Raw genomic sequence first — 27,580 nt, 5'->3', positions numbered from 1 at the left:
ACTGTTATGGAATATTATTGTTCTGTAAGAAATGACCAGCAAGATGAATACAGAGAGGCTTGGAGAGACTTACATGAACTGATGCTGAGTGAAATGAGCAGAACCAGATCATTATATACTTCAGCAACGATACTGTATGAACATGTATTCTGATGGAAGTGGATTTCTTTGACAAAGAGACCTAACTCAGTTTCAATTGATCAAGGATGGACAGAAGCAGCTACATCCAAAGAAAGAACACTGGGAAATGAATATAAACTGTTTGCATTTTTGTTTTTCTTCCTGGGTTATTTCTATCTTCTGAATCCAATTCTTCCTATGCAATAAGAGAATTGATGCTAAGTGAAGTAAGTAGAACCAACAGAACATTATACACAGTCACAACAAGGTTATATGATGATCAACTGTGATGAATTTGGCCCTTTTCAATGAAGTGATTCAAGGCAATTCCAATAGACTTGTGATGGAGAGAGCCATCTGCACACACACAGAGAGAACTATGTAGACTGAATGTAGGTGAAGCATGATATTTTTACCTTTTTTTTTTGGTTGTTGTTTTCTTGTTTTTTTTTTTTTCTCATGTGTTTTTTCCCTTTGGATCTGATTTTTTCTTGCACAGCATGATGAATATGGAAATATATTTAGAAGAATTGCACATTTGCTGCGGTTTAGAGGAAAGGTGAAGGGGGGAGGGAGGAATAAAAATTTGGAATACAAGGTTTTTGCAAAGGTGAATGTTGAAAATTATCTTTGCATATGTTTGGACAAATAAATAGCTATAAAAATAAAATAAATTCTAAATTATCTGCTCTCCCCCAAGAAAAGGAAATGAAAGCTATGCTGAATTTATAGAAACTTTGGGGACCTCAAAGTGAAATGAGAAATACCAAGAGAACAATTTGTACAGTAATTATAATAATATCAGAGAAAACAATTTTGAAAAAGCATAATTTATGTTACCTTACATAGGTAGTAATGACTATTAATGAAGCAAGACACCCATTTCTTGACAGAGAGGTGATGTACTAGAGGTCCAGAATGAGACATGCATTTTCAGAATGGTTGATGTGTTCATTTGTTTTACTTTATTAAATTACTTGATTCAAATGAGTTAGTGACTCAAAGTTGTTTTTAAGACAATTTTTCTGTTACTGTATACAGTAGTCAGTTAATTTTACTCTTCATTATTTCATGTCTTTCCTAAAATCATTAAGCTCATCATTTCTTATATCACAATAGTATTCCATGTCAATAATATACAATATACTACAACTTGTTCTCAAATTGACAGGCATTCCCTCAATTTCCAGTTCTTTACTATAAATATTTAGGAACATGTAGGATCTTTTCCTAATTAACTTGGAAACAGGCCTAATAGTGGTGAATAGATGATGAAGAAAGGTGGGGTCAGGGCCTGTAGATCATATAGTCTCACATTCCCCTATCCCTTGCTACAGAAACTACTGTAGGATGAAATATCTATATCTATAAATGAAAATAAGATGGGCTAGTCCCCTGACTAGAGTAGGGGATAGCTGTAAGTACTCTACTGGTGCTCATAGAATATGCTCAAACCCAGAGGAAGGTGTCTAGTGAATTGAGGAGCTCCTTTGTAGATGAGTTATAGGAAAGTTTGGGAAAGATTCTCTTAAGATAAAAATGTTAATTAGCAAATATTTAATAAGCATCTACTATATCTCCAAGCACTGAGTATACTAAGCATTGAGAGATTTAAAGACAAAAGTGATATAGCCCCTGCCTTCAAGAAGCTTATGTTCTGGGGAAGAGGTGGTGGGAAAGAGGAAACAGAGATATAATAGGTATGTTACAAGTATAAACAGAATATGTGCAATTAATACAAGGTAATTTGGGCTGGCATTCCCTAGCAGTTGGGGATGGCAGTGTAAGATAAAGCTTATATAAAAGGTGGGTGGAATTCAACCTAAATCTTGAAGGAAATTAGGGATTCCAAGAGGTAGAGGTGAAGAGTGAGTACATTCCAGGTATGGGGATAGCCAGTGGCAAAGCTCTTAGATAGGAGATGGAGATTTGGGTATAGGAAATAACAAGAAGCCTAGACCACAAAGTATATTGAGGATACTGATGGGAAGAATGTGTAAGGTAGTACAAATTTGTACCACCTTTATTCCCTTGAAAGGAATACCACATTGATATGATTGGATTCACTGAAGTTTTAAATGATAGTAAGCTGAGAATAAGCAGGGACACAGGATGATCCTTTCCTTCTGTAGAGCTATGATACTGTGTTTGGTATTTGGAGGAGGGAAAGGTACCAGCAGAGGCTAAAAAGCTCCAAAATGTCACCCATGACAGCCACTCATTTAACTTTTGCCATTGATTTAATGTAAATATTGGAAGTGCTGCCTTCTATTTCTATCAGAATCACACTTAGCTTTAAGATCCTATGTAAGTCCTAGATCCTCTGTTAAGTCTTTTCTGAATACTCTGGTCCATAGTCATGTCTTCCTTCTCTTGTGCCTCATTCTATAGAACTTAGTATCTTTACTATTTCTTTGGCACTTGTAAAAAAGTTAATTTGAGGCAATGTGTGACATATGTATGTCCTTTCTTCCCAATTGGTCTTAAGTCTATCGAGGGAAGGGATAATGGCTTAGAGTCATAGATTTAGAGTAGGAAGGGGCTTGTGAAGCCCCAGCATCTATCACAGCACATTAACTATAGTAGGCATTCAGTAAACCCGTGTTGACAGATTCATTTGTTGACTGATTGATAAGGGTGGGATGCAGGGGAGATACCAGCCTCTAGGAGTTAGCATATTTTGGGCAGGGAGCCACTCTTTATTAAAGCTATAGACAGAGAGGTCCTTGTCTAGGAGCTGCTTCTGGGCCTCTGCTGTGTCCTTTCACTGGCTTTATTACAAAGATCAAGGGGCACAAAGTTGCCAAGAACGATGTATTCCTGGGGTCCTCCCTTTTTGTAGATAACTGAAGCTCTAGGGATACTAGAATGGAGGGAGTCTCCTTTCAAGGCTGAAGTTGTTTACTTAATCTTTTCTGTCTGTAACAGACTCTTTGTTCCATAATAGATTTCATGTAGCTGAGAAGGCCTATTTTAAAGTTATTTAAAACAATTGAACATTAAGATTATGTACTCATGAACAGATTGGCTACTTGACTACCTAATTGGTTAATGACTGATTACTTTAGTCAAATAGCTACTTAGTAATCAGGTACAAACCAGTTATTTTAGTTAAACTATTTGAATTGAAACATAACCCCAGTTTCTCCAAGTTCCAGTCTCATATCACCAAATGCCTATGGCACATTTCAAATTGGAAGTCCTGCAAATGTCTAAAATTGACATTCTCTTTCTCTTCAAGCCCTCTCCTCATCCAAATTTGCCTATTTATGTCAAAATGATTTTGTCATCTTTCTAGTGTCTTTAGTGTCTCCAGTCTTAATATGATTAAAATTATTATCAGGTATTATGTATAAGGTATTATCAGGCGCATTCTTCACTCTTCCTCACCCCATATCTCCAATCAGTTTCCAAGTCTTTCTGTTTCTGCATCCACAACATCTCTCCTGTCTGACTCCCTCTCCACTCACATAGGAACTACTTTAGGAAACTCTCATCACCTCTCGCCTTGATTATTTCCACAGTTTTGTCATTTGTCTCTGCTCTGCAATTTTTACTCTATTCCAACCTATCCTACACACTGCTGCAAAAACATTTTCCTGAAGTACAAGTCTGTCCATGAGGCTCTACTACTCATCCAACTCCAGTGTCTTCCTGTTGCCTCTAGAATAAAAGATGAACTTTATTTGGTTTGTTTCCTGTAGAATGTGGACCCAACCTTCCTTTTCAGCCACACTGGATATTATTTCCTCTCCCACATGTTGTAGTCAGTTGAACAGGCCTTCTTTCTGTGCCCCATTCAAAACAACCCATCTCCTCTTGTAATGGTTTGCCACTGGCCATCCCAGATAGCTAGAAGTTACTTCCTTTTTATCTGTCTTGTAGAGTGTCTCTTTTTCTTTAAGATGCAGTTCAGGCTCCATCTTTTACATGGAAGTCTTTTCAGATCTTCCTTCCACCCCCAATTGCTAGTGCTTTCCTTCCCAAACTATCCTATATTTAACATTTTATGTATCTGCCTATGTACATATATACACATATATGTATCTAAGCAAGTATCTAACTTTATGTATGTTACTTATCTTTATATAGACACAATACACATTTCTATTGTTTTATTTCTGTATATGCTGTACATTTACATTTTTGTGTGTATACACACACCCACACCCACACACACACTATCTGTTTTATTCTACAGTCTAGTGACATTGTCATTCTTGTGTTCCTTACACACATCGCTCCATCTCCCATCTCGGAGTGTTTCTGCTGGCTGTTCTCTATGCCTGCAATACTCTCCAATCCCATTTCCTCCTCTTGGCCTACTTAGTTTCAAGTCTCAGCTCAAGTCCTTCCTTTTATAAGAAGTCTCCCTTTCTTAGTGCCTTCCCTATGTGATTGCCTGCAATTTATCTTGTCTCCCCCATAGACTGGGAGCTCCCTGAGGGCAGAAACTTTAAAAAACTTCTTTCTATTTCCAGCACTCAACACAGTAATCTGGCACAGAGGAGCCACTTAACAAATGCTGGTTGGCTGACTGACTCCATATCTTTTATGTGTACTTCCCGTCTTCCCATTAAACTGATATGAATAGGGATTACTTCATTCTTTATACTTGTATCCTCAATGCCTAACACAGTGCCTGGCACATATTAATGCTTATTAAATACTTGATTGATTAATTAATTGACTGACACAAAGTACACACTTAATAAATGCTTGATGAATGTCTAACTTGCCCTGGGTCACACAGATATCAAGAAGTCAAATCTTGGATGCAAGCCAAGGAATGGTATTTGGGTTCTAAATCCTGTGCTTGTTCCTTTATACCGTACTATGCAGCTTTAAACTTCATTTTATTTTGCTTTTCCATAATGGTTGTCTGATTTCTTATGTCCTTAGAGAGTCAGATTTTTAGAAAATAACCAACAATGTTTGTTTGTAATTATACCTGATGTTTATGTAGCACTTTGAAGTTTGCAAAGTGCTTTTACATGTGGTCTCATTTGCTTTCACAACAATCCTATGGGTTACCGCTATTTATTATTTCCACTTTTCAGATGAGGAAACTGAGGCCCAAAGAGGCTAAGTGACTTTCGCAGAGTATTTAGAAAGTATCTAAATCCAGATTTGAACTCGGGTCTTCCAGATTCCATGTCTATCCACTATATCCACTGTGCCACCCAGTAGTGTAACATATACAACATCATATTCTTTTAAAATTTCATAGTACTAAGACATAGCAAAGGAAGATAATTGGATGAATCTAAAAACATTTTTTGTCCATTGTATGATTATAAAGATGTGGACTATTGTAGAATATTGTTTGTAAAAACCATGTCTGTTCCCCTTTCTTGTTTTCATCAAAGATTCCTCAGGATGTGTGGGGATTATTTTCATGAAAGTTTTTAAACTTTTAAAATATTTTAAACTTTTAAAATAAAAAAGAAGTGTATTGGTTGGTTTTTATTGATGTCCTTTTTTACTGCAATTTTTTGATAGTAATAACATTTGTGGGTTTTTTCCCAATAACTTGGTATTCTATTTTATTTCATGTTTCTTAAGAATTGATCCTTCAATGTTCAAAATTGTGTTTCATTATCAGTGTATAATTGGTATAGTCCAACTATTTACATTTGTTTTATATTGTGCTATTTCTACTTCAAACATTACTAAAGGTAATGTATTGTTACAATTCAGAAGTGATTTCACTGTTGTTAACTAAGAAAATTGTTATAAAAATCTTGACAGGCGTTTTTCATTTTTTTCCCTCTTTGTTGATTTTCTATGTATATCTTTAAATGCTCCTGAGATGATCTTGTATAATTGAATCTGTATAAAACTTTCTGCAAAATTGTTTTTGCCTCTAGCATTTATTTTTGCCTTTTTAAGACAACACTGTTCATAATCTTTTACTATTCTCTTCCATAAGACTATACCATAGAGTTTATATTCTAAATTATTGTGCTCTTAGTTGCAATTTGTGTCAGCTTAACAAAAATAGATATAAAACATTTGCTGAGTGAGGTAGTTCCTATGTTTGTAAATTGGTTGATCTATTTTCAAAAACAGTTTGCAATTGGGGGGGAAAGTTACAAAACCATTCATTCTCTTGGGCATGAACTCCAGGGAGGCTAAAGAATAGTAAGGTTCAATATATGCCATGATATTTGTATTAACACTTTTTATATTAGCAAAGCAATGGAAACAAAGCGATGAATGTCTGTTAATTTTTTGAGTTTATACCATATTATATAGTAATTTTATATTGTTCTCCATATGGAAGTTTTTATAAATATGGAACTACATATATACATATATACCTATACTTACATATGTGCATATTATATATAGTTTGGCTTTCCTATATAGGCTTCCTCATTTTTTTCAGGAGTAAAGAGATTTTATTCTAAAATTTGAATAATTTAAAAAGTGATTTGTGTCTATTATTGGAAGGTAAAAGAAGAAATCTATTACCGATCACAAGACTGTGAATTGGAAAACAGGAATCATTGTCAGTTTTGACCGTTACTTACCTTCTCTGAAATTCAATTTTCTCATCTACAAATTGGGAATATTTACCTTATCTATTTCACAGGTTGTTAGGAAAATTCTTTGTAAACAAGGATGTGTCATATAAATATAAGCTATTATCATTTTACTGATTTAGTGTTCATATGCTTTTTAAAACTGTATTCTATTTTTTCCAAATAAATGCAGATAGAGGAAATAAGAGCTATAGAGGAGAAATGCAGAAAGAGAATTAATAATTTAGCACAAAAAATACCCCACAGCCCTTTTAACACTATTTCCAACTTTTTTTTATTTTTAGCTTTGCCAATTTGCTGGTGGATTAGAAATCTCAGAATTGTTTTGATTTGAATTTATTTTATCATTAGTGATCATTCTGTGTGCTTTTAGATTTCAATTAATAAGTAACATTTTCATTTTTTAAAACTAGGAAGCAGAAATTCAGTATGAAGATCATATTAAGAAGATAATTGTAGAAAAGCAAGAACTTCAGTGGCAAAAGGTGGGTATTTTTCAATCCAGTTTGAAATTTTAGATTTTATTTTAGATGAATTCTGATGCTTTCTAAGAATTTTGACTTTTAAATTTGAAAATATATTAAGAATCATTGTTATGAAAATAAAAATCGTATAGCTGTCTTCCCTAAATTCTCAGATTTTAACTGACAAAAACCTAAAAGTAAAATTTTACTCCAAATTTCTAAACATTGTTATATTTAGCAAAACTCAGAAAATTAGCCCAAGCCCTTAGTTTCAGGGTCTGGAAAAAATGATTAGATTTTGCTTTAAAGAAATAAGGCTACAGTGTAGCACATTGGAAACAGCATATTTAAAAAAATTAAAACTTGGAAATTGAATTGAATTGAATTAGAAATTGCTTAATCTCCCTGAGCCTCAGTTTCCTCGACTGTAAAATGAGAGGATTGGATTCATAGTTCCCTTTTAACTCTAAATCTATGCTGATTTGTTTCTATGACTTATAGAATATCTTTAGTACCAAAACCATATTTTCCTTGAGGCCATTTGTGATGGAATAGGAAGTAAGTCTTGTCCAGGGCTTGACTCTACCGCGTTTGTTAACTGTAGGCAAATCACTTTAATCCCTGTATATCACTTATCTTATTTACAAAATAAATAACTTATAAAATAAATAAAATATAAGGTTGTTTCAAAGACCAAATAAAATAACATGAAATCAATATTTTATGTACTGTAAAACAACTATAGATTTAAAATGCTGATGTTGTATAAATTAAATTACAATAATTTATTTCCTTAGTCTCTGTAGGACCAAGGACATTATTTGCTGATTGAGAGCTTCATCATTAGAGGACATTCTGACTCATTTTTGATAGCCAAGATGTGTGATTTTTTTTGAATCCAGAGAAACTATTTTCATATTTTCTAATTTAGTATTCCTTTTCTCTCATTTCAATACATTTGCTCCTTTGATGCTTTATGGAAACTTCTACTTTGTAGGTATTATTTTGAGTGCTACCCTCCTTTCCCCAACTAAATATGTAAACTGACCTTATCATTTTGATACTGATATTCCTCCTTTATAAAATGGATTATTCTTACTCATTATAGACTCTAAAGCTAAATTTCATTTTGTATCTTTTATCAACATTCTGGTTTATATTTAATGATCTCCACAAAGGAATCAGACCTCCTTCTTCTTTTCTCCTCATCTCACATTCAGCAGACATTTTCCTCCACTATATCCTTCTTTACCCTTGTGACTCATAAAGAAGTGGACTTTTTCTTTGCCAAGGCAAATGTATCTCCAGCAGATTGCCCTTTCTATGATCTCTACTCTCTTAATATTTTTTAAACTCTCCCTATTGCTTATTCCTTCCCTGTTGCCTAAGAACATATCAGATCTTTCCCATCTTTAAAAAGCTTTTATATGATTCTGCCATTCCTAATGGCCATGGTTTTGTCTTTCTCTTCTTCTTCCTCCAAAACTCTATGAAGAACTTCTCTAACTTGGTGTCTCTACTTAAGTTCTTCATTCCATCTTAAACTCTTTGCAATCTAGCTTCTGATTTCATCATTCAATCAACTTCCTCTCTCCAAAATCACCAATGTTCTCTTAATTTTTAAAGCTAATGGTTTGGGTTTTCATGATACTTTTCTCTTGGTCCTTCTACTTGTCTGACTATATCTTCCTTCTCATTCTTTTTTCTGGTTGTTCATCCAGATCACATTACTTAGTCATGTGTGTCACCAAAAGCTCTATCCCGGGTCCTATTCTCTTCTCCCTTTTCTCTTGGTATCTCATCAGCTCCCATGACTTCAATTATTGTTTCTGTGCAGATGATCCTCCATTCTGTTAACCTAGCCTCTCTCCTGAGCTCCAGTCTTCCTTCACCAAATTCTTCTTTGACATTTTAAACAGATCCTAAATAGAATTCATGATTATTCCCAACCCTTTACTCTTCCTGTCTTCTCTAATACTATAAAGGCAATTCCATATTCCTGGTCATCCAAATTCTCAGCCTCATAATCAGCTGGATGTCTTTCTCAGACTCATTCCACAGGGCTAATCTCTTGCCAAGTCTTGTTTCTATCATCACAACATTTCTTCTATACTCTCCTTTTTCTCTCCTTGTTTGCCACCCAACCACCACCCAAATCAGGCTCTCTTCATCTCGGCCCTTCAGATTGGTCTGTATCTTAAATCTCTCTTCACTCAAGTAATCTTCTTACTATGTTACTATACCATCCCCAATTCAGTACATTTCAGGGGGTCCCCCTCACCTTCAATATTAAACATAAAATTGTCTGTTTGATTTTTAAATCCCTTCACAACATGGCCCCTGTCTACCTTTAGAATTTTCTAAATATTCCTTACCCATGACCTTCTCTCTCCCATCCCTATATCTTTCCTGACCTCTGTTACCCAGATTACCTGTCTTCCAGATTCAGTTCCATTTCCTCCTTCTGTAGGAGGGCCTTTCTTCCTTCCTCCACTCCTTAATGATTTTGCCTTCCTTTTGAGATTACCTTCTGTTTACTTTGTATATCAAGTGCATATGTTGTTATTTGCATATTTTCTCCTTCATTAGATTTAAGGTACTTGAAGGTATCCAATATTTTTGCATTTTTCTATCTTTGGTAATTAGCAGTGTCTATCACACAGTAAAAACATTATAAAAGCTGGTTGACTGATTGACTGGACATATAAGGGACATGAGTTCCATACAATAGATCAGATACAGAAGAATACAGGGGAAAGAGCCCTGGATTCGCAGTAAGAGGACTTTTGTTCAGATTTTAATCTGCAATGTACTATCTTGTTGGAGACACAACTTCTGCAGGCTTCCATTCCCTTTTCTTGAAAATGAAAAGGCTGAGTTTCACTTTCTAATAGAGTTGAAGCACTTCACTGATTTCATGCAAGACCATCATAGGGTTTTGATCTGGAAAGAACTTCAAAAATCATCCCACTCCATCCCATGACCTCATTTTATTTTTTCTTCTTTCTTTTTAAAAAATTAAATCTTAATTTTTTTCAATTAACAAGCATTTATTTTATTTCATATCCACTTCCTACCCTTTTCTTTCAAACTACAAGAAAAACAAAACCTTTGTAACAAATGTTCATAATCACTCAAAATAAATTCCCATATTGGCCAAGTCCAAAAATACGTCTCATTGCACATTTAGTCCATTGCAACTGTTCTATTGTATTGTAAGAAGTGACAAAGGGATGATTTTAGACAAACCTGAGAAGAATTATATGAACATCATGATGCAGAATGAAGTAAACAGAGCAGGAAAATAATTTATAATATAATAGCAACATGTTAAAACAAACAACTTTGAAAGAGTTAAGAACTCTGATCAACTCAGTGATTAAGCATGATTCCAAAAAAACAAATAATAATTAAGGTCAACCATTTTCTCATTTTAGAGAGTGGAAACTGAGGCCCAGAGAGACCAAAGTGACTTTCTTAAGACTATGTAGTTAGTTAGTAAGTAGCAGAGCCTGGTTTCTTCTGATTCCAGAGCTTTTCAATACATAATAAAAAGTAATTTATTTATCTAAAAGAATCACTTATATTTTTCGGTACATTCAGATGAAATAACTTTTGAAAGAACCTTGTCTCAATGTTACCTTCTTGGACTTCTAAAAGTGTAGTATACTTGATTAATAAAATTATCCGTTGGAGTGACCATTAATTAATAGATCTTTTCCTAAAGAGCTCTGGAGGGAGCTGTGCCCAAATTTTCTAACAACATATTGTGAAGGGAAAGAAAGTGATACCAAAAATAATTTATGTTGATTTCAGAAGAATGAACAAATCCATAATCTGATACAGTCGCCAAGTATTTTGAAGAGTTTACTCTGTATAAGACACTGCTAATCATAAAATAAAGTTAATTTTGAAAGAGGAGGAAATGATGTAGTTGAAATGTTTAGCTTTTTAAATTTCAAATGTGATGAAACTTAAGCAATAAATAATAGTTATGAGATTTTCTTTTAAAATGTCTCAATTTTAAAAACAGGAAAATCTTCAGCATCAAAAAGAAACATTAACAAAGCAGCATAAAGAAGCTATGGCACTTTTTAAAAAGCAGGTAATACAATAAGGAGAAAAAACCCTCTACTTCAAAACTTAATCTTTACCTTTTAAAGGTTTTATTTACTAACTACTCTGCATCTTCCCTAACAACAAAAGAAAAAAAAATGGGTATAAATATCAATGGTGACCACTTAGGTAGTTATAATAGATTGAAATTGACTAAGAATTAGGTAGCTAAATGAATTATACAAAGGTGTTATGGAATCTTCTTTTCAAAATATGTAGGAGAAGTATTCCTCTGTCCTGAATGAAGTAATTTGAAAACTTTTCCCTTTCACTCTTGGGGTTCTGGCAATCACTCTCACATTGCCTCTGTGCATATGCATAAAACAGAAAATTGTAGCAGAATTTTTAGAGTGTTGAAAAGTTAGGGGTGGTTAATGAGGTGATAGTGATGGTAAAGTTCAGGGGAAGTGATTACTACAAAGTAGACTCTCAATTGAGTAATAGTAATAAAAAAGAATTATCAAAGAGGCAGATAACAATTTAAGAAAAGAGTTTTAAAGCACTGAGTGACTATAACCTTTAATTTTTTGGGATTCCAGAGTTCTAGCTTCTGTGACTTTTCAAAAATTCTTTTTATCCCCTAAATATTTCTATAATTTTTCTTCACAAGTTCATGGTGCAGTGGATAGAGTGCTGAGCTGGAGTCAGGAAGAATCATCTTCCTGAATTCTGAATGGCTTCAAAAACGTACTAGCTGTGTGATCCTGGGCAAGTCACTTAACTCTGTTTGCCTCAGTTTCCTCATCTGTAAAATGAGATGGAGAAGGAAGTGGCAAACCACCATCATTTACTTAATTGGAGTCAGAAAAAGTTGGACATGACTGAAAAATGACTAAACTCACAGTCTTAAATTAATATGTCCTGAAAAAAGGAGGATTCTCCTTGCAAATTTCCCCCTAAACTTATGTATTCTCTTCCTCTTTCTTTTATCCCAATCTCTATCTACAACAAAGATATTATATACACATATCTATATATTGAAATCCTTTTCATATACACATGCCTATTGTGGGTATGTATATAAAAGGGATATGGAGATATATTAGATATAAAAATATACACATGTATGTACATCACATGCACACATACATGTAAAGCTATATGTGTACGTATATATATATATATATATATATATATATATATATATACACATCTTAAATTTCTAATTGGAAAGAATTTGGGGAGTTGGCTAGGGATACAAGAAAGGACTTCTCATTTAAGAATATCTCCTCCTAGAAGTGTATCAGCTAGAGATTCATTTAGATTTTTTTTGGTACCAAGTTTCTAGTTTAAAATGCCACTGCTTTTATACCTTCAAGGTTAAATATATTAATCATATGCTGTCCATGAATTCCTTTATCCCCATATCTTATCTTTCTTTCTTATTCCCAGCTGAGGTCAACCCTAATCAAGGATTTTTTTTTTTTGGGGGGGGGGGACTTTGGGCTAATATAGGATGGTAGGGTTAGAAAGAACCTGATTGGAATGCTATAGAGAAAAGCTTTGAGCTGCCAGAAAGCAGCATAAAAATGCTGGAAAGCAGAGAAGCATCTTGCTAGGAAAGTTACATAACCAAAGATTTCAGATTTGAAGGGTCCCAGAGGGGTTAAGGAGCCAGATCACACAAGGGTTAGAACTTAAATGTGGGCCTTGCTCTCTCAGATCAGTGGTAGGAAAAGGGAAAATTTGGAAGATAAAAAGCCTTTACTTTTCAAGCCTTTCCTTCTTCATCTTCATTTCATCTTTTTAGAATTCAATTTTCTTATTTGTAAATAAGATCACTTTCAGTTAGAAAATGCTATGATTTTATGAATATGATATGCATTAAATAGAAATGTACATTTATTTTGTCGATTAGAACATAATATCTAATTGGAATGTTACTAATTTTTTAAATTTCATTGTTTATGAAGTTGCAAACAAGAATGTGTGCTCTGGAAGAAGAAAAGGTATTTATATTCATTCTTATTAGTAACTTACAATTTAATTGAGAGCTAACTATCAAATGAAAATTATCAAATGATAGTTATCCAAATTCTATTAATTAAATGTTAACTAAAAATATTCTATATTTATTATTGGATGTTTTCTGTAATTATTCTTCCCATAAGATTTACATTTCTAAATATGATAGACTGATGCAAACTAATTTTGATATGCCTTATTTAAGAATATACCAACTAGAAATGGAAGGGGCATGACTCAGAAATGTGCTGGATGGATGGAGGCTTCTCACTTGGGATTAATTATTTTCTTTGGTTAAAATATATAAAATGAATAATCACAATCTATTAATCAGTTGTTGAACACTTATTTTAGACTTTTTAGAACTTAGAGATCTTGTGATTTTTAGCATGAAGACCTTTTTAAAAATACTCTTACTAAATGTGAATCAAAGCATAGTATTTTCATCTTTTTTTTTGGTTGTTTGCTTTTTTCCTTGTGTTTTCAACCATTTTAGACTTTTTAGAATTTAGAGATCTTGTGATTTTTAGCATGAAGACCTTTTTTTAAAAAAATACTCTTACTAAATGTGAATCAAAACATAATATTTTCATCTTTTTTGGTTATTGTTTGTTTGCTTTTTTCCTTGTGTTTTCTTCCCCTTTTGATCTGATTCTTTTTTTTTTTTTTGCACAGCATGATGAATATTAAAATATGTTTAGAAGAATTACACGTTTAACCTATATAGGATTGTTTGTTTTCATGGGAAGGGGGGAAGGGAGAGGAGGGGAGAAAAATTTGGAACACAAGGTTTTGCAAAGGTGAATGCTGAAAACTATCTTTGTATGTATTTGGAAAAATAAAATACTATTAAAATAAATATTTATAAAGTGCTTTGCAAAAAATAATTCTTGTCTTCTCATAACTGTAAGGCATTTTTAATATACCTTATAAATGACTATGTTGGGGTCCCTGACACTAAGCCGACTCCTCTGTCTGATTGCTTTGTTGAGGTTCTCCTGGGTTCTCAAAGGCATTGCCAGGTGATGAGGAGCTCTGAGAAGTCTTTGGGTATAGTCCTTGGAGCAGATTGAGGCTCATTACCAATAGGCTAGCTACGCAAACCATAAAGCAGGGACAAAGGAAAAATTTAGTAGTTGGTACTCCAGGGTTGAGAACGTTGGGTGGCAGCAGGTTTAGGTGGCAAATGTGAGAGGTACCTCTTGGGAAAGCAAGGCGCAGGTTGTCCTGAAATTGTAGCGAATGGCTTGGCCACCAGATGGCACATTGGCAGTCTTTGAATTGTCCGTTCCTCTGTCCAGACCCCTTTGGCTCTGGGGGAGCCCCATTGACACTAAGCTGGTTTCTAGGTTCAATAAAGGTTTATTGATATGGTCTGGACTATTGCCCAAAATAACTAAAAAACAGAAAATCTCTCTGCTCTCTACTTGTCGCGACCTCACCTTGTGCATTGGATTTGCCACTCCTTCTTTCCTTCACAGCTCTCCAAGTCATGGATTTGACAGTTGGCTCTTGATAGCCATGGGATTTATTGAGACTATGGGGCAGCACAGAAACCCAAGCAAGCAGGAAAACGGAAGGCTGTCAGGTAGCCAGTTGCCGGATCTTTAGAGCTTGAGTTGTTTCTCTCCTACCTTTTCTCCCAGCTCCGGGTTGGGGGCTCAAAGGGAAAAGATTAGACAAATTTTGGAACTCAAAGTAGACTTCTTCAGTTCGTATTCAGTAAACAGAGGAAGAAGAAAGGCTTGCTGTGCAGTTTTGCTTGGTCTCATTGATAGCTGTGTTCCTGGTAGCTGCCATTCTCATTCACTCCAGTGTGCACTTCCCTCCCTTGGGTCTCTTCTTGGTTACTGTCCCCCACCATAGTTCTGGACCCAGCTGCTTGAATTCTACTTGGATGCCTAGGCTAATTGCAGCTCTTGTTCCACTCTTCTGTCATTGTACCTGCCAAGGCAGTGACAGGGGTTGTTTTAGCTACTGATAAGAAAAAAATCAATATGGAATTTACGTGTTGGCTTCTCTCTCTTGTTTACCTGTATAACCAAGAAAACCTAACTGGAAATCTCCTCAAGGGCCAAGGAATATGGATACTCTACAACTCTGAAAAAATGTATAAACATACAGATTTCCTAGGTTAGTTGAGCCCCTAGAATCCTCAAACTCAGTTCCTTCTAGGAGGTCTCGGAAATTTCACTTGTGTAAAGGACAAAATCATATTGAAAGTTTGGTTAGAAATGAAACCAGTAGATCAAAGGAAGTTGAAGATAAATGAAAGGATAGATTAGAGTCTCCTTGGCAAGAGTGAGTTTTTAAAGACAAGAGGAAACGATTTTATTGAACTTTTCAAATTGGATGCTTCATATACATCTCAGATTCAACATGTCTGAAACCCAACTCTTTTGTCTTTTCTTCCAAATCCACTTCTCTTCTGAACTTTCCTATTACTTTCAAAGGCATCCCTGTCTTTCTGGTTACTCATTTCACAGTCTCCGAATCATCCTTGACTCCTTACTTTCACTTGGTCCACGTGTCTAATCAATTGCCAAGCTGTGTTTTTCAGTACCTGCAAAGGTCTTTCCATCTCTCTTCTTTGCACTCAATAGCCATTGCTTTAATTAAGACCCTCATCACTTCTCACCTGAACTATTCATCACTCTGCCTCCACTCTTTCTCTTCTCCAAATTATCTTTCCTACCTTTGTCATATTGATTTACCTAAAGTCTTTTTTTAACCATTTCTCTCCCCTTTTTAGTATGCTAGGTATCTCTCCATTATCTCCAAGATCAAATATAAACACTTCTTTTTGGCTTTTAAAGCTTTTTACAACTGGATTCCAATTTACTTTTCTACCCACCCTTATTGTACATTGCACTCCTTAACACTCATTGTGGTCTGGCCAAACTGGCCTTATTGTTGTTCTTCATATGCAGCAATTCATCTCCCATCTCCATGCCTTTATTGACTGCTCCCATTGCTTAGAATATCTAGTTCCTTTTAAGGTGTGGATCAATCACTACCTTCTATATGAAGCCTTTCTTATTTCATTAGTATCTTCTCCCTATGCTTCACTTAAGGCACTTCACCTTCTTGCCTCATGGTTTTGTATCTTCCCCCTAAAATTACCCTCTATCTGTTTTTAGATACAAAGCATGTGTACACACACACACGCAGTGATTCAAAACTGACCTCAAGCATGTATGACCACTCAAGAACTTATGAGTGACTCTGGGCAAGTCATTTCATCCTGTTTGCCTCATTTTTCTCATCTATAAAATGAACTGGAGAAAGAACTGACTAAGAATTCTAAAATTTGCCAAGAAAACCTCAAATAGGGTCATGAAGCATTCTATATGGCTGAAACAGCTGAAGAACAACAAATTCTCCTGTCTTCATTGTATACTTCTTAAAGGCAGAGGTAGCTTCACTTTTGTTTTTGAATCCCTAATGCTAGCAGTGTCTGGCACAAGGCATTTAATAAATGCTTATTGATTGATTTATTGAAAATAAATTGCAGCTTATGCACCAACATTTATTGAAAAGACTACAAAATAAAGAAATTCTATTAAGAACCCGATTAAATCATCCAAATTAAACTAATGTATTAATGTTCCAAATTAAACAATGTATTTTGGTACTTAATAACTTTAACAAAACAGTGATGATTAAGTATGATTAGTATAGTAGTTATACTAATGCTTTTAATTTTCATAGTAACCCCCCAAACTTTAAAATATTTTAAAATTAAAAGACATTAGAAGTACAAATAAATGTTTATTTTGTTAAATATTATGTTTTAAAGTAGGCCTTTGATTTTAAAGTTTTAAAGCTTTCCCTTTTGTAATGATGTTTATACTTGAATATCAATTTTTTATTTAAAGGGACAACATCAATTTACTTCAGAAATAAAAGAAAAAAATATAGCTAATTACAGTAAAGTTTGGAAGGCCAAAGCAATGGCAGAGGGATCAAGAAAGACTTCATGTAGAAGATGTTGTCTGAAATGTTTGTTAAAGGAAGAGAGGCACTCTATGAGGCAAAGTAAAAAGGAAGTGAATTCCAGGCATTTGGGATGGCCATGCACAAAAATCATGAGGCAAGGAGATGGAGTGACTTGAGTGAAGCACAGAGAGAAGTCTGCTTTGCAGTATGTGGGAGAGGGAATAATGTCCAATGTGACTGAAACGGAAGGTTGGGCTCAGGTTGTATAGGTCCTTGAAAGCTAGGGGAATTTATATTTTATTCTTGAGGGAATAGGAAGCCATTGTAGATGGCTGAGTAGAGGTACCTGTCATGGGCAGATCACTTAAAGAAAATGACTTTGGCAGCATTATATAGGATACATTGGAGTAAAGTGAGACTTGAAGCAGAGAAACCAATGATGAAGCTGTTGAAATAATTGAGGTGAGAGATAATGAATATTTGACTTTAAGTAGTAGCTATGTGGGTAGAGAGAAAGGGTCAGAGATGTTGTGGAGGTAGAAACAACATTTGGCAACTGACTGGATCTATGAAATGAGGAAGAACGCTTTGGATAGCACTGAGATTAAGAATCTAAATTAGTATATGAACCTGGACATGTCTTACTTTCAAATTTTCACCATTTTTCTGCCCCCCCAATTCAATATCATGACACAAGAATTAAAAATAACTCTCAATTGGAGGATCATGTTGAAGTGCTTCATAAGTTTGCCAGGTGGCAAGAATGAAAGATAACCAATAGAAATTCCTGCATGCTCCATTGGTGTCCTTAGTATTAAGAGAAGGCAAAAAAGATTTCTCAGATGGTGAATGGAATACCCTCTGTGGTGAATTTATGGGAGAATGCAAACAGTTGCATAGGATGGGCAAACATAAATGTATAGCAATTTGTTCTTTTGGAGGAAAATAGCCATATCACTATGGTCACCAGGCCATTTGAGAACTGGACACTCATATATTTAGAACTACTTCCTATTATGCATCTTCACATAATCATCAAACTGTCTAATTAGGTAGGAATGTTTTGCTGATGAAATGATTAATAGCTGTACTAATGCTTTTAGTTTTCATAGCAACCCCCCAAACTTTAAAATATTTTAAAATTAAAAGACATTAAAAGTACAAATAAATGTTTATTCTGTTAAATATTATGTTTTAAAGTAGGCCTTCGATTTTAAAGTTTTAAAGCTTTCCCTTTTTGTAATGATGTTTATATTTATACTTGAATATCAATTTTTTATTTAAAGGGACAACATCAACTTGCTTCAGAAATAAAAGAAAAAGAAATAGAAGGACTAAAAGAAACATTGAAGGGATTACAGGTGAAGTAACTATTAATTTCAGGCCTTTTCCCCTTATACTTCCCTGTTATTCACTTTCTGACTCCTTTCCCTTCAATGGCATTCCTGATGTGGTAGGTAGTGGACAAGTGCTTGACTTCAAAATTGTGCCAGCCTCTTCCCATATTGGGGAGTTCACTTTAAATTGATTTAACCTTCTGCCCCAAGTGGGATGGGAGTAGCCTCAGATGTATACCATTCATTCATTCTCCCACCTCTACATATGATTAATCTGCTCTGATTCCAAACTGAGCAGGTTCATAGCATAAGGTACTGCTATGCTGCCTTCTCCATCAGAGCAGGCTTTCTACTTTCCTTGGTGCATGGGATGTTATGCAGAATTGAGTTCTTTTGTAAGTCCTGCAGGAGGCAGGCAGGGGAGCATACACTGAATGAGATCTATAAGGATTAATCTTCTCAGCTATTAGTTAATCAGGTTGTTACCGCAAGCATTCTTGGTGTCTTAGATTATGGGCAAAACTGAAATTGTTTTATTTTTTGCAAATAATTCCTATTTTGTATAGGTTTGAGAGATTTTGAGAATCAACAAAAATGTTTAATCCTCTGTCTTGTTGGTCACAGAAATTTGAAGTATCTTTCTTTTTTTTTTTAATTTTTTTTATTTTTATTTAATAGCCTTTTATTTACAGGATGAAGTATCTTTCTTAAATGTTTCTTCAATATTGTATCCAGCAAAATCTCAAGGAGCCTACAACCTAATGGGGGAGTGTTAAAGACATGCCCAAGTTTGAAGGGGCAGGTCGGTTCTCCAAAAGTCCCCACAGCTGTGAGTCGTAACACAGGAATTGCAAACCAGCCTTTACTGACACAGATGTTGCTTGTGGATTGGGAATGAAATAAATTGGAGGCAAGAGGGAAGAGGAGAGAGGTCAGAGAATGCACCTTGCCTCTCAGTCTCCTTGTATTGTTATCATCCTCTCACATGAAGGGATCCATTCTGCTAGTCAGAATTAGATCCCTAGCAGCCAATGAAAGGTGGCTGTTGTAACATCTAGCAGCCACTAGCAGGTTGCTCCCATAACAGGGGAGAAAATATGTAAATTATAGAATATAATCACAGAGGGTAAGGTAAATAGCATTTTGGGGTATGAACTGGGATAGAAAAGGCCCCTTGAAGAACATGAAATTAGAGCTAATTTTTGAAGAAAACAAGGGAAATGAAGGGGTGGGGGAGGCCATTCTAGGTACAGGCAAGAGTTATTACAAGGACATACAGTAATAAGTGTGAGGTGCATACAGTAAATTGGCCAGTGGAGCTAGATCATGGCATGCTTAGAGTAGAGTAGAGTAAGAAAACTAGATTCATTGAGTATTTTGTTTTGTGCTTTGCCTCAATGTAACTATTCCATTAAAAGAAGAGTTAACTTAACTAATATCTGCTTTCTGTTAATTGTTCCTGAAAAGATTTAGCTTTGCTGAGATTCAGACCTGAAATCCCTGCTATAGGAAGGCTTGAGGTTGATGGATCACTTGAGTTTGGGAATTTTGAGCTATAGTGGGCTAATAGGATTAGGGATCTATACTATCTACATTATCAATATGGTGAATCTCTGGGAACTGAGGGTGCCAAAGGAGGAGCGACCCTGTCCAGATCAGAAGAGGAGCAGGTCAAATCTTCCATAACTATCATGGGTCCTATGAATGTCTGCTTGATGAGATAGGGAGAGAAGGAGGAAAGAGGAAGAAGAAAGGGGAAGCAAAAGCTTAGTGAATGGTCTTCAAATTAATTATATAATGAAATGAAATCTTTCATTTCTAAGGGATTAAGGTTTTTCATAGATATTGGTCAAAATGGCAGTCTTACTTTATTTTTAGTTATACCTTATTTTACTATTGTCTAATGTGGAGAAATCATCATGGTATAAATATGATATTACTGATTGTTTTGTTTTGTTGAGTAAGTTAAAAATGTTTGAAGGAAGATTAGGGGAGCATGATAGATTTATTTTTTTAGCAGAAGAAGTTTTTAAAACCAAAGGTAAATATAAAAAATTATAAAAATAAAACATGCTTTAAATGAAGAGGTAAAAGAGGACATTCACAATACTCCTTTTATGGAAGTAGAGGCCATAGGTGGTGTATATTGCACAATTTTTCAGATTTTTCAATAAATTATCAGTTTTGTGTATTCTTTTCCTCTTTATTTTCTTTTGTCTTTGAAAACATACTATTGTAATATGGAATTGTTCTATGAAAGACTAGTGGGGAAAACTGTGATGATATAAAAAAACTAAGACATTAATGCAAAATTTTTTTAGAGAAAGAAAGTTCATAGGAAGCTATACCTGAAAGGATTTGAGATCTTCCTTATCAGTCACTTTATAGAAGATATTACTGAGTGCCATAGGAAAGATATGGCTCAGTTCAGATCACACAGCTAGCAGAAAACAGGACAGGGGCTCAAGGTCAGCTCTTGTGAGTCTTTCCAGGGTGTCATGAACATTACTTTGAAGGTCCTCATTGAGGAGATATTGAAAGCTTCAGAATCAAATCTTGATAAAGGTAGACAAATATAGTAATGAGATTAATCTGATAGTGGTGCAGAAACTTTCTCCTCCATTTAATTATATTTAGTAGTTGAAATTTTCAATTACAACAGTAAGTTTGGAAAATCAAGTATGGATGTTCCTCTAACTAATAACTAACTTTCTGGTACAGTCACTAAAGTTCTCTCAGCCTCAGTTTCCTTATATATAACATGAAGGTGTTGGACAAAATTATCTCCAAGTTGTTCTTGTTAGACCCCCATGAATTGTATTTTGAACTATTTTAGCTGAATCAAAGGAAATTTCTAAAGAGATGTAATTAGAAAAACAATAATTATTATTATAGATGTTCTCAAAGGTTTGCTCTAATTTTTATTAAATATTATTGTTTTGCAGGGTCCAATAAGGTTCCATGCCTTAAAAAAATTAAATTCCTTGATTCTCATTAAATTTTTTTCTTAAGTATTAAGTTTCTTCTCTTAACTATAGTACTGGTTGGTAAAGGGAGCCTGTTTGTTAATATTGCTATTTATACTCTATTCTATTAACATTCCTTTTAAAATAAATTGGTTTCTTTGGCTGTCATTCTCTTTATGTTTAATTATCTGGTTAATGTAGAGAGTATTTTAAAAGCTAAAGAAATTCCTTCACATGGTTGACCTTCTGTGCAAGAGCTGTAAGGATTTGTTTTGCCTTGTTCAATCCATGACATAGTACAGGTGATGTATAGTGTACCTCATGGTCTGCTGAACATGATCCATGGATACCACAGAGCAATAAAAGTTCGAATTTTTCCCAAGTAAGAAAAAACTTAAAGAAAGGATCTGTTAAGGATCTGATTTATATTGTGAGAGTAAAAGAAATGACTAGACAAACCCCACACCCCTTATATGTGTATCACTAAGATCCTTCTGTATTATTTTTTTCTTCTCCCATTTTCTCTCTTGTCACAGGATCATTTTAACCCCCATTTCCTAACCTTCCCATCATCCACCCCACAAAGCCCAAAACCCAACAACCCACAACCAAAACAGTAAAGAAAATATTCATTACTTAATGGACACATCGATAGAATTCTCTCCACTAGAATCTAAACAGTGCTCTTAAGTACTTAACAAACACTACACTCTAGATAATGGGTATTACATTGAATGTGGTGAAATATTGACAACTTCCATTCAAATAATGACCCTGAGAAGTTTGCTAAATAAAACAGCATTAGAGTGGTAACCAAATTGCTGTTTGTACTACAGGATTTAGGTAAACTATTCCTGGCTCTATCAGTGACTTATTGTCGCTAATACTTGGACAAGTCACACACACACACACACATACTAATATACACATGTGAGTTGGATACATGATAACTAAGATTCTTTATAATTCTAAAGTTCTAATTCTAAAGTAACTAGGGGATGAAATGGTTTGAGTGCCATGCCTCAAATATTTATTAGCTGTGGGGCTCATTTGCTTTCTGCCTCATTTTCCTTTCCTGTAAAATGGAGATTACAATAGTATTGCAGGGTTGTAAGGATAAAATGAAATAATATAAGTGAAGTGCTTTGAAAATCTTGAATGCTTTTATTTTAATATTGGCAAATTTGGTTAAATGAATAGATAAGAAGTAGGGGATCTGAAATCAATCAATCAACATTTATTAAGCACCTTCGATATTATTGAAGGAAAAAATATTGTATTCTACATTTTTGGTAAAAGCTTGCCAGAAAAATTTATTAATTGAACTGTTTTAATTTTAACATTTCTGCTTAGAGAAAGAAGTCCTGACAAGCAGCATTTCACTGTCTTTAGAATTAGAGTAATTTAATTAATAAATTATCTCTGGAAGGCTTATGCCCCCATATGCAGATTATATAATTTTTTTACTTCCACAGCATCATATGTGCCAGTCACTAAACCAGATGCTGGGAATATGAAAAAAAGTCATTATCTGTGTCCTCAATAAGCTGACATTTGTTTGGGAGAGAAAACATGATTGTATATAAGTATAAGTTAATGTTATGTGATGAGCCTTAGTAACTGAGGTGATCAAGAAAGAATTCTAGCTGATGGTGAAGCTAAATTTTAAAGGAAACAATGGATTTTGTGAAGTGACAATGAGAAGTGACTATTCCAGGTATAGGACACAGCTAGTGTAAAGAGGGGAAATTGGAGATGGAATGTCATGTTTGGGGAACAGCAAGGACATTCTGACCAGATCAATGAGTGGAGAAATGTGAAGGATGAATAACAAGGCTGGAAAGGGGAGTTGGAGTCAGGTTATATAAGGGACTTTAAAAGTCAATAGAATTTTAATTTGACTTTAAAGATAATAGGGAATCTTTGGAATTTGTTGGGCAGGGGAGTTACCTGGTCAGATATGTCTTTTTGGAAAATCATCTTAGCTGAAGTGTGGAGGATGGATTGTAGTTAGGAGAGAATGATTCAAGGTAAAGAAATTGCTCAGATTGCCATTGCAATAGTAAAGGATGTGATAATGAGATCTTGAACAGGGTTTAGTGGCTTTATGAATAGAGAGAAGAAGACAAATGTGATAGAGATTGTAGAATCAGAATTGATCTTATTTGTCAACCAATTGAATTTGTGGAATGAAAGGGAGAATGAGAATATGAGGATAACTGAGATTTTAAACCTGGGCAAACTGGAAGGATATTGATGCCCTAAAAAGCAGTAGGGAATTTGGAAGAGTTGGGTTTTGGGAGGAAAGGTAATAAGATTCCTTTTGCTCATGTTGAATTTGAGAGGCCTACATCCAATTTGAAATGTCTAATAGATATTTGGTGACATGAAATAAGAGCTCAAGAGAGAAACTGGAGCTGATATAAAGATTTGGGTGTCATTGGCACAAAGATAATCAAACCCATGTGACTTGATGAGGTCACCATGTGAGTATAGGGAGGAAACAATCCAGGGAAGAGCTTTGAGACAGACCCACAGAAGAAGGAATGATATTGGTGGATGAACTGACAAAGGAGATAGAGAGGAAATGGTCAGAAGGGGATGATAGAGAGCAATGCAAAAAAAATCCAGACTATGTTAGACATTTGAGAATAGTTGAGAAGGGTGAAGATTGAGAAAAGACCATCTAATTTGGTAATTAGGAGATAATTAGTAATTTGGGTGAGCTAGGTGATACAGTGGATAGAGTCTAGGGCTACAGACAGGAAGATCTGAGCTGAAATCAAGCCTCAGACACTTGCTGGCGACTTTGGGTGAGTCACTTAATCCTGTCTGCCTCAGTTTCCTCAACTATAAAATGAGGATAATAATTATCTCCCCCCGGGGTTGTTGTATAAAGCACTTAACACAGAGCTAGATGCATAATGTGTTGCTTATTCCCATTCTCTCCATCCTCCTCTATATTTTTGTGAGAGTAATTTCAACTAAGAATTGAGATGAAACATTAGAATGAAAAGGATTGAGAAGTGAGAGAAGAAACCGAGAATTCATCCTATATTACATAGTGGTGCCTCCTATTGAAACCTAATGCCCTCTGTCAAAAAGAGAAAAGATAAACTATGTTTCAGATATGCCAACATGGAGTTTCTAGGGAATTTTTAAATGTGAAAAATTCTAGTATTTATAAGGAAATAAGGTATAATGAGGACAGTTCTTGAAAAAGGAGAGATTTCAGCATTGGGAAAGCAGGCTTGGCAGTACAACTTTCATAATGATACTGTCTGAATTCTTTCCTTATTTAAGGATTTTGAATGTTAAGGATTTTTTTCCTTTGGGGAAATTTAGCCCCCTATATACGAATTAGAAATTTATGGGAAGATAGACTTCATCTAATAGAAATTTATTTTATTAGACAAGACTAATGTAACATTCTATATCTTAAACTTGGATTTAAGAAGGAAGGAAGTATGAAAAAGGGAGTCCAGTTATAAGGGGTTTTAAAAGTCAAGTAACTAGTAGAATTTTCATTTGACTCTAAAGATAAATAGGGAACCTTTGGAATTTATTGGGTAGGGGAGTCACCTGGTCAGACCTGTCTTTTTGGAAAATCACCTTAGCCGATGTGTGGAGGATGGTTTGTAGTTGGGAGAGAATGATTCAAGGTAAAGAAATTGCTCAGAGTGCCATTGAAATAGTAAAGGATAGTAATAATGAGACACTGAACAAGGCAGCTTCTGTAAAAATACATGTCAAGGTTTTAGTGGACTAGCAGCTCTTTTAGTTTCCATGCTATGACATGGAAGCTGAAAACATTGATGAAAACTTAGAATGCCTCCAGAAGAAAAGGAATGTTAGCCCTACCTATTGTACAACACATTATCTTACAAGACCTCTTCTGTAGGATCATGTTTAGTTCCAGGTGTCACATTTTAGTAAGGCATCAGTAAACCAGGGTGCAATCAAATAATGGTGACTAATAGGATGAGAGATCTGGAGCCCATAGAACCCAAAGATCAGTTGGAGGAACTGGAAGACTTATTGGAAATAGGTTATTGGTCTTCAAGCATTAGAAATGCTGACATCAAGACATACATAAGACAGAAGGAAGAGCAGTATATGGAAAGTTTCACAGGGGAAGATAAAGATGTGCTCTAAGAAGAAAGTTTCTAAGAATTAGGGTCCTAGTAGTGGTTGTCTTAGAAATTAGTGGGTTCCTCAGACTAAAAAGTCCCAAGTAGTCTTTGACTACAAGTCAGACATGTTGCAGAATATTTTTTTTGTTCAGTTGCAGATTACAGAGGGCCCTGAGATTTTTTAATTCTGTGATCACATCTTGTCATAAAATGAGTAATATCTGTAAAAGAAAGTCAATATTTGAGATTGAATTTTACATATGATGTGAAAATTGGTACCTGCCGAGTTTTGTTCTTATGATGGGGGGGTGCTTATCACAAATTGCAAAAAATTGTATAGTTGAGGGACATTCTTATGCCTGATACTTCAAAGATCTTTGATTTCAAAGCTATGAGAAATTGTAGCTCATCTCTAACTTAGTAGAAAAGTCGTAGAGAGTTGCCTGATGTTCAGAAATTAAAGACTCACAGGCACAAAGCTGGTAAATAACTTCCAGAAATAGAATTTAAACTAGCCCTTCTTGATTTCAAGGGCAGCATTCAGTTCACTTAAGTCATAGTGCCTTTCAAAATGTCAATAATATGCCTGCAGAAATATTTCTATGCATACTATGAAATAAATATTCTTTAAAAAAACCAAACTTGAATGTAATAACTAGGTGTGCCTATAATAAGATATAAAGATGTGGATAAAAATAAGTTTTGATTTTAGCTTTCATTTTACATATTTTAGAGGGTTTTTTTGTACTTTTTAGTGTAGTGTAGAATTTAGCAGTAATTATTGTCAGTTGGGAAGAGCTTCAAGTTAGATTTAAAATTTGAAAGATGCTCTGGAAAAGTTGTGCTGGTTTGGGAGCTAGATTTTGATGAAACCTGGTTATGAACTCTTAGGCAAAATGTACACTGAAGAGAAAATGATGGTGTCCAAATAAGAATGGTGGATTTATCCTGGATCTGGATCTTGGAATAGTGAATTAGGGATCAGAATGGTAGCCTTTCTAGTCTGAGCTGCTCTTCCATTATTTTCTCTTTCCTCTCAATCACCTCTGCCCCTATAGTTTGCTATTATTTTTTCTGTTCTATTTAAATACCCTCAGACCACACGTTCTCTATTTTTAAAAATGGAGCTAGTTTATCAGCTAGCTAGCCTGTAGTATTATCCAGAGAAATGTGCCTCTCCAGAAGTGCAGGAAATATCAGTCACATTCTTACTTGAATATTTGCCATCTAAAAAAAAATGTCATATGGAAAATGAGGGCCATAGTTTACAAAAATGCAGTTTTCATATCAGAAGGAATTTGTAAAAAGTAACTAATGTAAAAATATTTTTCTTATTTTTCAAGGTTTCAAAATATTCTTTACAGAAGAAAGCAAATGAAATGGTAAGGAAGTTATAACATTGTTCATTATTTCTATTGTGGTAATAAGGAATAGTTAATATTTCTATTAGTGTAAAATTGAGAGTTTAATACTAATAAAGTAGTTGACATTTTAAAATTAGCGTCATTTTAAAGATTGAATTCATTTAAAATATCATTCCAGAAATTATTTTCTAAATTTATTTTGAGATTATTTGACATTTACCTTATTAAAAATTGATTTTTGAATAGCTATCAAATTACTGATAGAAGTAACATTTTAAAAACCACTTCATTTAATGCACTTAATATTGAGTATATATACAAACCTACATTTTAAAAAATGTTGCAGTCCTCAGTTTTTAAAAAGATCCTTCATTTTTAAATAATGATTTAATTAGATAATAGTTTAGCTTTAGAGTTCCTCAATGTGAAGCTGCATCTGAAAGTCAAAATTAGGAAAAGACTTTCATTATTTATCAGCTGAGGGCATAATACTATGTATTAAAAAATTAACATTTTCACATGAAAAATAAGATTTTTGAGGAATATTTTGTTTATTCTCCCCTTATAATTACATATGTTAGTATGCCTTCTGAAAACTATATTATTTCCCTCTAATACAGTACTCCCT

General features: G+C 34.4%; 1 protein-coding gene across 2 annotated transcripts in view; it reads left to right on the top strand.

Annotated features, from left to right (window-relative positions):
• The window catches only part of CCDC73 (coiled-coil domain containing 73), a 122,095-nt gene that overhangs the window by 34,052 nt on the left and 60,463 nt on the right, over window positions 1-27,580 (top strand). For both annotated transcript variants that reach the window (XM_031943119.1, XM_031943120.1), the window contains exons 3-7: window positions 7,082-7,153; window positions 11,166-11,237; window positions 13,162-13,197; window positions 18,439-18,513; window positions 26,932-26,970. In XM_031943119.1, the coding sequence (XP_031798979.1) occupies window positions 7,082-7,153; window positions 11,166-11,237; window positions 13,162-13,197; window positions 18,439-18,513; window positions 26,932-26,970 (294 nt within the window). The remainder of the gene's footprint in view (window positions 1-7,081; window positions 7,154-11,165; window positions 11,238-13,161; window positions 13,198-18,438; window positions 18,514-26,931; window positions 26,971-27,580) is intronic.

This window comes from Sarcophilus harrisii, chromosome 6 (assembly GCF_902635505.1).
Source record: "Sarcophilus harrisii chromosome 6, mSarHar1.11, whole genome shotgun sequence".
Classification (NCBI taxonomy): domain Eukaryota; kingdom Metazoa; phylum Chordata; class Mammalia; order Dasyuromorphia; family Dasyuridae; genus Sarcophilus; species Sarcophilus harrisii.
Note: the sequence above shows the minus strand (reverse complement) of the source record. Positions and strands in the feature narration are given on the sequence as shown.